Source organism: Trichosurus vulpecula, chromosome 4, assembly GCF_011100635.1.
Source record: "Trichosurus vulpecula isolate mTriVul1 chromosome 4, mTriVul1.pri, whole genome shotgun sequence".
Taxonomy (NCBI): domain Eukaryota; kingdom Metazoa; phylum Chordata; class Mammalia; order Diprotodontia; family Phalangeridae; genus Trichosurus; species Trichosurus vulpecula.
The window spans coordinates 206,683,600-206,695,467 of record NC_050576.1 but is presented as its reverse complement, the minus strand read 5'-3'; the positions used below and the strand labels follow the sequence as shown (position 1 = coordinate 206,695,467).

General features: G+C 40.9%; 1 protein-coding gene across 1 annotated transcript; it reads left to right on the top strand.

Moving 5' to 3' along the window:
• Positions 1–672: 672 nt before the first annotated feature.
• Positions 673–11,510, top strand: KCNJ2 (potassium inwardly rectifying channel subfamily J member 2). Its single transcript, XM_036755302.1, has 2 exons — positions 673–851; positions 6,427–11,510. Exon 2 carries the CDS (start codon positions 6,647–6,649, stop codon positions 7,928–7,930), a length of 1,284 nt encoding a protein of 427 aa, XP_036611197.1. The 5' UTR covers positions 673–851; positions 6,427–6,646; the 3' UTR covers positions 7,931–11,510.
• Positions 11,511–11,868: the final 358 nt, after the last annotated feature.

Sequence of the window (11,868 nt, the reverse complement as noted above, 5' to 3'; positions counted from 1 at the left end):
GCCTTCTCTTCATTCTCTCTCCCCTTTTGCCACCTACCCTTTTCCTACATGGGAGTAGTTGTGGGGGTACCGGACAAAGAGGAAAGGAGAAAAGGAATCAGGACTGCAATCTTCCCCCAGCGAAACCAGCCCTTTGCTGGCTCGATCGAGGATCGCGGAGAAAGCCACAGTCCTGAGAGGAAAAAGAAAGTGTAGGCGCTGGGAGGAGTGGAAAGCTTGACCCCCAAACCAGTTGGAGCCAAGGCAAGCTTTAACAGTGCGCTTGCCTCTTTTCCCACCTGCTGCAGTCCCTCCCTGCCCCGGCTCTATGGCTTCCAAGCCACTTCCTTCCCCTAGAGCCTCCGGACTTCGCTCCAGCTCCAGCTCTTCCAGTCCAGCTCCGGGGGCCTGGGCAGGAAAAGCTCCGGGCACCGTCAGGGCCATTCTGTCACTGGCACTCCAGAAGCAGCAGGTTTTCGGGTGGTGGCAGAGGCACCAGTGGCCAGGAGCATCCTCCCCCTCCCCTTCCCTTTTCTCCCTTCCCCTCCCTCCCTCTGACCACCCCCACCCCCTCATCCTCCTAGGGCCGGCTCCGGCAGCTCTTTGCTGCTATTGGTGGGCATAAGCTTGATGGGGTGGGGCCAACCCAGGCCGGTATCACATGGAAAGCCTCAAAAGAGCTGAGTATATTGCAGAGCACATAAGAACCCCGGGCCAGTGTAGCAGCAGCCGTCACCTCCGCTAGCAGACTGTGCCTTTGAGAATTTGGGATTGCATTTTGCTCACTCGCTTTTTAAAAAACCACTGGATCTTACATGCCTCTCCTTTCCCCACTTCCACTCTATGTCCCCATGCTCCTGAGCCAGCAACAGGTAAGGGCTACTGTGTATTTTCTTCCTCCCTTCCCTCTTGCAGTATGTCTCTTCTGGGGGAGCAGATCTGAGCGATCCCCCTACTCTCTTTTTCTCAGGCCCTCTGCTTACAGAGGTCCGCAACTGTCATTCCGGCGTGGTGCTCCCCCACGCGCCGGAATCCCATATCATGCCTGTAATGCCTGTAGTTTGTGTGTGCCCAGGAACATCCCGAGAGCTAAAAATACAGACATGCTTGGAACAGTTGAGTAATAAAAACAGATTTCTCTGCAGCATCTGTTTGTGCTCATAACTTCCACTGCACCAGCTGTAGAGAGATACCGAGTTGGGAGCAGGGGGTGAGGGTGTGTGTGTGTGCGTGCGTGTGTGTGTGTGTGTGTGTGTGTGTGTGTGTGTGTCCTCTCTAAGGAAGAGGGGGGACGAGGGAATTGATCCCAAACCTTAATAGTTCTATCGTTCAGCCTCTGGTGTTTTATTTATTTATTTTCCTAGTAGTTTCTAGCGTAGCTTAGAGAAGTCTGAGCAGAATGAGCTTTACAAAGTTGCTTTGGTGGACGGCTAGGTAAGTGGAAGTCTAGCTTTCGTTGAACTTCAACCTGAAAAAAGCCCATTAAACCTTCCCCTGTCACAAGTTGTCTTTCATTCGCCTGTGCAATGTAAACTCTTCTTATTAATATTGATAATACATCGTTTGGCACCAGTGTACTAGCAGGGAAGGACATTGTGGTGGAATGACTGTTCTGAGGAAAGATTGCATCATAACACTGGTTTATCAAGACAATTTTTTTTTAAAAAAAGAGGAGAGAGATAGGAAATGGCAGACTTTTTATGGTTGCTCATTTCAGTAGTGTGTTAACCATCTTATCTCTGACTGCAATTTCCACAGATTTCCAGAAAACTCACTTTACCTGTAGTGTAAATGATGAGGCCAGCTGAGTGTTGTCTGAAAACCTTTTTTGCCTATGCAAAGGAGGCATGTCTCTTGCATCCTTTATTATTTTTTTCTTCCACATCTCTAATCAACAGGCTGTCAGGCTTCCTCTAGCTAACCATTGTGTTATGCATTCTCTACCTTACCTTTATACTTGTTTGCTTTTCCATCCTAACTGCCAACATTTCAACATCACCTCCCCTCTCCACACTCCCATGAGTATTTAATTTATTTTACCATCATTTAGAAAAATTGATGCTTCAAAGAATCAAGGTGTTATTCCAGAGCTAGGGATATTTGTATTGTGGTGGCAGGGTCGTGAAAGCAGGGGATGCATTTTCCCTAGCTTCATTTTATTTTTTCATACTACACTGGCTTTTCTTTCTTCCTTCCTTTTTTTCTTTTTTTGGTCCAAGTTGTTGTCCATCAAGAGTCTATTTTGAACATTCATTAAGATGGATTTTTGTTTTGAAAAAGCTTGTCTAGAAGCACAGGTCATTAATAAAGCTGACGAACAACTTTCAAAGAACAATAAGACTAGTTGAAGTTTGTCATACCTTTACCTGAGCAGATTAATGTTCGAAATATTTTAACCAAGTGGATGTTTAAATGCTAACTGGGTATATCTGCTTCATTACATGGGCTTGTGTTGGATACTCATCTGTCTCAGTAGGTCAGAATCGTTCAGATAATTCTCAAATTGAGAAATGCCAACCCAGGATTTCCTCCTCTTCCCCTTCCTCCTCCTCTTCCTTCTCCTCCTCCTCCTTCTCCTCTTCTCCTGTTTACAGAGCTGTGAAGAGGTTGCCTTGCTAGCACTTGTGCTCACATAGCAACATGTGCCCAGAGCATACTCAGGGCTGGTCTATATGGCGTCAGCTGGGGAATATCTGCTCTAAACACTCATTAGCAGCTCTCCCTCACAGCCCAGTAGACTTATCTTTCCTTTCTATAAATTAGAAATTCTTGCATACTGTATTTCTGACTTTTTTCCCTGAGCATCATTACCACGTGAGGAAAATCAGTGGTTCCTCTGAAATGTCTTTTTCTATTCTGATAAATTGATACACTCCCATCACCAATTCTTGCAAAGGGGGAGTTACTTCAAAGTTCTTTTATTTGCTTCTTCTCCCCTCCTTCACTCTCCACAGACTTCATATGTCTTATTTCCACATGTACCTAAAATTAAAGTGTAGGGAGTTTTCCCCCTATCCCTTACACTTAATTTTGTCTCAAGCCTATAAATAGACTTGACGTGAACAATGCCACATGTAGTCGCTCAGTTTCCCAGTGCAGCTTTCTGCTTTGCTTATTATGGACTGGGATAAAATGATGAGCTGATGCTGGAATCCCACAAACCTCTTTGACAGGAAAGAGTTATGGTTTGAGTGTTCATTAAATAGAGTAATGATGCCATTGAGTTCTAGGGATCAAGGAGATCAATGGGCTTTCATTTTCTCACCTCCTCTCACCTCACCTCACCTCACATCACATCCCTTCTCTTTCTTTTACCAGAAGTTCATTTAAATTTGTGCCTGATTATTCATGGTTATTGAGCTTTATCCCATGAAGTTTTTCATTAGCTGCATGTTTCCTGTTACATCTTGTTTTGGGTGTCTGGTCACTCCATAATACCCAGGCACACTGGCAGGCATGTCAGTCTCTATAGTGAAATATGAAGACAGTTATCATATCAAACTCTGACACACGTCCTAGAGTATCATTATATAAACAATTCCAAGAAGTCATCTATATCTACATACATGGCTGAAGCTTAGGAACATCTTCCTTAGGTGCTGAAGAATAGAATTTACCAAACTAGGTGTTTTTATTTTGTTTTGTGTTTCACTTCCAAGTCTGAAACATCTGAAGTCTTAACATTTTTAACGGATGCTTTGCATATGGAATGAATTCTACCAGTGGAAATGGAACAATAATACTCACTCAGTGCAAGCTCTTTTCAAGGGTCTAAATACAGAAAGCTATTCATAGGAAGCGGGTATTGTGTGCTTTGAGGAATTCAAACAAATGTCCCAGGGTTAAGCTTTCTGGAGAGTCCCATGTCAGAGTCAGTGGATTTCCTATGGTTGGTTAGGGAAGGGGAGGAGAGAGGGTATGGGGAAGGGTTAACCTGGAAATAGCACAGGAGCAAGGAAATAAACTAAGGAGGCTATCTGGTCATGTTACATATTTCTCTTTCTGAAGTTCCGCATGTCTCTCTTGATGCACTTTTGAGCCAGCCACGTAACTTGGAAATTACTGTGGAAAAACATTCCCTTGCTGTAAAGGATTCTATACCCTCAGGAATGGGGGAATGTATTCTTTTGTCCAAAGTGAAAACTTCACCCAGAAGTAGACAAAATATTGAAGCAGGTGGAAGGCTAGTAGTACAAATGCAAATCCTTTTCATAAAGTAACTTGAAGCCCCACTCAAATTGGGCATCATTTAGGTGTCAAAAGCTGCCAAAAAATGTAACACGCATTGGAATTTTCACAGATGACTAATCTCAGGAAATATGTGTTAGGGCACATTCTTGCATAATAATTTGGGAGAAGGAACAGGGGAGACAGAAAAGCATAATAAAGCATGTACGTGTGTTTTTAGGGGAAAGATAACCTTGTCTTTATTTTTAAAATGAATGCAAATAAAATAATAACAAAAATAAGGACTTACTTGTATGAGTTATAATCTAAGCAGTTAAAGCAATATACTAGATATTAGCAGGTAGCATTGTGTGTAGTTTGAAGAATTTTTTGAAAAAAAATCTGGGCCCTCTCATCAGAAGATAAATGTATTTGTGTTCACAATAGTGGATGTTTATTTTAGTGTTTTAAGGTTTGCAAAATGCCTCAGTGCACTCTATCCCATACACCAGACTGCCTTAATTATAAAAGACTGATTTGACTATAAAAAAACAAACAAAAATACCCCAGATAATCTATTTCTGGCACTGAATCAAGCTAATATGATTGTTCCAATAATTCTGAAAAGGAAAATATCTTGAACTATCAGGTTTCAGGTAATTTATCAAGGAGAAATAGGTGACATGTAGTTGAGATGAAACATTGAAGTTCCTTTTATCTAGGGGAGAATAACATGAAAGGTAGAAGCTGTTTGATTATAATATTAAATAAAGCTGAGTGGCTTCTCCATAGGAACAAATAGCAAACAACGGCACTTTAGGAGAAAGAATCATTAATGATCTACCATGGCTAACTTTTTTTCCTGTGTGGGAGAACACCAAGTTGGAGCAACATGAAATGAATCCAGCTATCAGTTCATGCTCCAGCACCAATACCACTGAACTCCAAGCTTTTTTGTTGCAAATGGCAGCGCCATCTCTGGAGATACTCAAAACTCCTATTGCTAGGCAACAGAATCATTCCTTATCCCCTAGAGAAAATTGCCTTTCAGTCAGAATCAGTTGTAACATAGAGCTCTTATCTGCCCTTTCTGCATGGTGGCTGGTTATTGAGTGATCTAGCAAGCCTAAACTGCTATTGAAAAATTGAAATCTAGGGAGATGAAGTAGATAGAAGGTTAACTTCCAAGTCAAGCATATCTGTCCATCTTACAGATCATACAGGTAGATCAATCAAACGATTGGCTTTGTGACCTTGGGCAAGTCACTTACTCTCTTAATGCCTCTAGGGAGCACTTTAAGAATGTAAGTTACAGAAAAGGTGTTGACCTGCTTTGGTAGGGGCAATTTCCTCACCCAGGAGCCCTTTATGCAAATGAAATCACAGGCCGAGTCCCTATTGCTATCATCAGTTTTGTTTGCTCATTTATACAAGATGAACTCTGGTTTTTAAGTTTAGCTAAATGGTAATTGATATATATATATATTTTTCTTTATTCCCATGTTGGATCCACAATTCCACTGTTACTCTAGGCACTGAAACCTAGTGAGTGGAGAGAGTGCTACCCTTAGACTAAGGGAGGCCTAGATTCACTTCCTGCTAAGACTACTTGGTGGTTGTGCTAACCTTAGTTTCCTCACTAAGGGGAGGATTATAATAACAACCTCATCGTCAGCCTTATACAATTATTATGGGAATCAAATGTGATGATGTATGTAAAGCAATTTCCAATCCTTGAAGTGCTATGCAAACACCAATGACTACTACTGCTAATACTTTGCACCCATATGATGTTACCTAAATATCTTTTAGTTGTTTCTTTTTAATGAACTTTTAGCCTCACAACAACCCTGCCACGTTGGCAAGTGGAATAAACTAGAATACTATACCAAACAAGGGAAGGAGCAAAAAGGGTAAAGTGAGGCTCAGCAATGCGACATTGCTTACTCAAGATCATTGACATAGCCAGAAGTCTGAAGTTTTAATTAGAAGCCTCTAACTAATTGCTAATCCATGTTTACAGTTTTGCACATCAAAATCTCATAAGGTGTGAGAGAGAGAATCAGAGGAACCAAATATTAGGGGTTGGGTAAGGTGAAGGAAAGGATATGACAAATTTGCATTACATCGTAAGGTAACATCATTATTTTATGTTAAAACTTTTCAGGAAATATAAAAATAACTGATTTTTTACAGGAGCTATGCTTGATAAGATTATGCATAGCTCTTTATCTTCTAATTCACAATTTCTTTTTTCTTTCTTTCTTTCTTTTTTTACAGAGCATATTCTCCTTCGGATGCTAGATAAGTTACTAAGGTAACATCTGCATGTCAGTAGACAATCCTTGGTAGACCCAAGGCACCTGGAGACTCACATCTCTACCATTTTTTTTTTGGTGCGTGTGTTCTCCCTTAACATTCAAAACTGTTTCTCCAAAGGGTTCTGCAGAAACTCAGACTGTTTTCTAAAGCAGAATCACTTCAGTCCACAGCAGAAGCGATGGGCAGTGTACGAACCAACCGCTATAGCATTGTCTCTTCAGAAGAAGATGGCATGAAACTGGCCACCATGGCGGTTGCAAATGGCTTTGGGAATGGGAAGAGTAAGGTCCATACTCGACAGCAGTGCCGGAGTCGCTTTGTCAAGAAAGATGGTCACTGTAATGTCCAGTTCATCAATGTGGGTGAGAAGGGACAGAGGTACCTGGCAGACATCTTTACCACATGTGTGGACATACGTTGGCGGTGGATGCTGGTCATCTTCTGTCTGGCTTTTGTTCTCTCGTGGCTGTTCTTTGGCTGTGTGTTTTGGTTGATAGCACTACTTCATGGGGACTTGGATGCACCTGATAACAACAAAGCATGTGTATCTCAGGTCAGCAGTTTTACTGCGGCCTTCCTTTTTTCCATTGAAACTCAGACAACAATAGGCTATGGCTTCAGGTGTGTCACTGATGAATGTCCCATTGCGGTTTTCATGGTAGTGTTCCAGTCCATCGTGGGTTGCATCATTGATGCCTTTATCATTGGTGCAGTCATGGCTAAGATGGCAAAGCCAAAAAAGAGGAACGAGACTCTTGTCTTCAGCCACAATGCTGTGGTCGCCATGAGGGATGGAAAACTGTGCTTAATGTGGCGCGTGGGGAACCTCCGGAAAAGCCACTTGGTGGAAGCTCACGTACGAGCACAGCTCCTTAAATCCAGAATTACATCTGAAGGAGAATACATCCCACTGGATCAAATAGACATCAATGTGGGGTTTGACAGTGGGATCGACCGTATATTTCTAGTCTCTCCAATCACAATTGTTCATGAAATAGATGAAGACAGTCCCCTGTATGACCTGAATAAGCAGGACATGGACAATGCAGACTTTGAAATTGTTGTGATACTAGAAGGGATGGTAGAAGCCACTGCTATGACAACGCAATGTCGTAGCTCTTATTTGGCAAATGAAATACTCTGGGGTCACCGCTATGAGCCTGTCCTCTTTGAGGAGAAACACTACTACAAAGTGGACTATTCGAGATTTCACAAAACATACGAAGTGCCCAACACACCTCTTTGTAGTGCCAGAGACTTAGCAGAAAAGAAATACATACTCTCAAATGCTAATTCCTTTTGCTATGAGAATGAGGTTGCACTCACTAGCAAAGAGGAAGATGACAGTGAGAATGGTGTGCCTGAGAGCACGAGCACAGACACACCCCCTGACATAGACCATCACAACCAGGCTGGGGTGCCCCTAGAGCCCAGACCACTAAGGCGAGAATCAGAAATATGACTAACTGGCTTCTCTTTCAGGATGTGACTTTAAAACACAGTCTGTTGTTGGTCAAAGGCACATTAGGCTGAAACTTGGCCCAAACAGTTTGCAGATGATGGTACTGGTGAAGAGATATATCAAGGCAAGCAGCCGCAGGGGATGGAGGCTGGTATAAGGGTTTCAAAGGGAAGATTGCAGAGTTGGAGCATTAATATAAAGCACTAACATGTCTACGCATGATCAGATGGCACATATATGTTGTAGAATAAATTATTATTTTTGAGATAAAACTTGAACTTGCAGGCAAGTGTTGGTAGGGTTTGCAACTTTTCCAGAAAACTTCTCTAGGGAACAAGAATGTTTTTAATGGCATAACAAAGGCAAGACTCTGCCTTAATTTTTTGAAAAAAAAAAGCTGCTGCTAACTACATGAACAAAAATTATATTTTTGTTGTGGTGTAGTTTTTATTTTGTATAATTTAAAAATCAGTGTTGGAACTTTGGTGAAAGCTCGCGATACTCTTCAAAGTGGCAAATACTTGGCTAGCAGATGCCAAACCAAGAGCCGGAACTTTTGAGGCCAGTAGTTTTTTTTTTCTCTAGAATGGATTTTTCTCTCCCTGGTTACATAAGGGGCATTATGTAACGCAAGCCAAACGGTAGCTTCCAAGGATCTCTTCTCCATGATTTTTAATGAGTTATCTCAAATTGTAAGTTAAACTACCTAAAAAAGAATACCAAAGATAATGCATAATTTTGCACAGTTGAGCTTACTTTCAAAAGGAAAACTAAAAGTCAACAACAGTAACAACAAAAAAAAAAACAGGCTGCTTAGGAAAAAACAAAACAGGAACTTAACATCTTGAGCTTCAGTAGACTGGAACTGCCCCATCACTTTGCACCTTATTCAGAAGACAGAGCATGAGACCTAGAGCCTAGGAAAGTGCAACATTTCCCCCGCTTAATGCAACTCCGTTATTTTTAGGGGAGAAGGAAAAAGGAAGTGAAATTTCAAAAGATACACAGAGGGAAAAAAGTGACACAAAGCGACATCTGTTCTCTGCTTGCTAGGTAACATCAAGCAAGGCTGCTTCAGAAGGTCAAGTGGGTTGTTTTGGTTTAGGTTGGGGTTATTTTGCACATTCCGAAACTGCTTCTAAGAGGTAGCGTCCTGGTCTAGCTGAGTCTGCATTCTGAAAACTGAGCCATCCAGCAGGAAAAAGAGGCCACGGCTGAACCCCCTTGCCTTTCATTCCAGTTCCAGTTACACTCAAGCCAGGCTCAGACAAGGCACCGAGCTGCACCCTGAGGGTCACTCTCTCTTCCTAAGGGCATCTGGGAAGGGCTGTACATGTCACACAGACTGTAAATGACAGGAAGGTAAATCAGGGGAAGGTGTGGACGTGCCGCTCTGATGCAGCACAGGAAGAAGGGGGGAAAGGTTGTTTTATTTATTATTATTATTAATGTTATTATTATTATTTTTGGCCAAGGGAAGAGTGACAAAATGTAATCATTTTCTAGGGTCAAAAGAAAAAAAAACATTTAAACAATAAGCAAAATAAGGAGTGAAGGGGATAATTCTGTCAAAGAGTTGTTTTCTCCTTCATTTTTGCATACTCAGTTGAGTGCACACTCAGTGTTGGTCATTGTCTCCCATGGAGCCCTAAAGCATATATACATATATATTTTTAAATGATATGCTGGTTTCTCTGAAGGCTATTCTTCTGCCTTACTTGCTTTAAAACCTCCTGCCATACTAGCTCCATAAAGAGACTTAGATGTTGCTTAGTAATCCCTCATCTGAGTCCCATGGTTACTGACTCCCCCCACCCCACCCCCCCCAACCCCATCTTAATCTAAGTCTCCAAGTCAGCTCTTATGGTATTAGATCACTGTATGCCATTAAAAAATAGCTTGTTCTGATGTCATAGTTTTTGTAAATGGACATCTATGATGATATCTGGTTGCTGAACATCTCCACTGAAGGAAATGCCTGCAGCAGCCTGTGGCATTGGCCACCTCCATGGTTCTGAAACTGGGGAAACAGTTGCATTGGAAGAGTAAACCTAGATAAGAAGGAGAATGGAAGATACTGCAGAGGAAGGTATGGGGAGAAGGAGAGGCTTTTAAAAAGGAAAGGGGGATCAGTAGGGCTTAGGAATTGATGGCACAAGGAAAGAACAGAAAAATAGATGGTCCTTGACAATGAAGGCAAATGATTTCTTCAAGTGCTGCTACATGGGAATGTCCTTGCAAAGTATGACAGCAACCAAACCAAAGAGTATTCAGTGACATGTAAAACAAGTGAAGACACCATTGAGAGGTAGATAGGCTCAGTGGAGGTTATTTTTCCCTTCCCTTCCCTCCCAAATACACAGAGCCACCACTTAAGAGATTTGTGATAGGTGAAAGGGGTTGGGGTAGGAGGAGTAAGGATTGAGAGTGGCATATTTAAGTTTATTTCTAAAAGAAAAATAATTAAAATTTCTGCTGCACAGGTTCGGGGTTTCCTTTTTTTCACAAAAAAAATTTTGCAGAAAATACATTTTTAAAGTGTACATTTTATACAGTTTATCAGATATTTTCATATTTAAAGCCAAATGTAAATAGATGTCTGTAAAGAAAAAAAATGCCATAGGAAGTATAAATTTCAGTGCAACAAATTTTGTTAGCTAGTACCTGTATGCTACTGGTTAGCATGGTTTTAGCAAATATTCAAAAACCTTATAGGGCTCTTAATGCTATGGGCTTCTGTTATTTATTTAAGCATGGACTTTTAATTTGAAAATATTTTGTAGTTACAGGCATTTTAAACAAGCTTTCAGATGGCTAATTTGTCAACAATGGAGACTTAGACAATGCACTGCTCTCCTTGCTGGATTTGTTTGTTTTCCTTTTCTTTTTTCTTTGCTTTGAACCCTTTGTACTTACTGACTGGATGTTAGATGTTTCCTTACAGAACTTGCAAATCTGACACTTGGGTGCAGGTGGGAGCCACTGTGAAAGTGACAAATATAAATCTTAGAGCCTTCCTGGTTCCTCAAGTGTGGCTTCTCTATTTGCAAGCACAACTACCGTTGGCCTTACTTAGAATCGTTCCTCCTGACATTGCTTTAACCCCTTTCAAAGATGGTATGGTTCAGAGACTTAGATGGGAATTTTTTCCCCCTGGGTTTCTTGTTATATATTTATATTTTTGTTAACGGGGGAAGAGAAGACTCAGACATAATGACTATATTTTGCTAAGTGAGACAAGAAGTTTTCTATCCTTCAAAGAGAATACTTGAATGATACATTTTAATGTCATAAAAATAACACTGCAGCCATTTCCAAATTCTGAAGTTATTTTTTTCCCTTATCTCATCCTTGGTTATTATTCACTACCACCACTACCGCCACCACCACCACCACCATCACCACTTCCTTCTCCTCTCATCTGATTAGAAAGTGCTGATGCTTGTTTTGCTTAATTCGATCTATTCACTTCCCGCAACTTATCAAATTAATTCCATTAATCACCCCCATTCCCCTCACTAAAGACAGAATCTGCTGAGTTTTCCTGGATTAAGTTCTGGTTTTCATGTTGAAACTATAAGGTAAAAAAACAGAAATTCTATATTGTAGAATCTTTCAGACTCTCACTGGTTGTTCTCTTTTTAAAGATAAAGAGTGTTACAGAATGCCCACCATTCCTTTTCCAACTAGATCTATTTTCCTATAACTGGCTTTCAGCTCTGGCAAGATGAACAATCTAGGCATTTGACAATCGTTGTACATTACTATGTTCCTGTTTGCCATCTTTTTTTTGTATCAAAGTCTTCCTATTGTACTGCACAAATCATGGATTGTACATATTTTTATATATTATGTCTTATTTTATTATTTCTAAATAAAAATCCAAAATATTAAAAAAAAAACCTTATCTTAAGGATTTTCGCACTTCCTTTTAAAAC

Excerpts from the sequence above, each read along its gene's own strand:
- KCNJ2 (XM_036755302.1), top strand. The coding sequence starts at position 6,647 with ATGGGCAGTGTACGAACCAACCGCTATAGCATTGTCTCTTCAGAAGAA.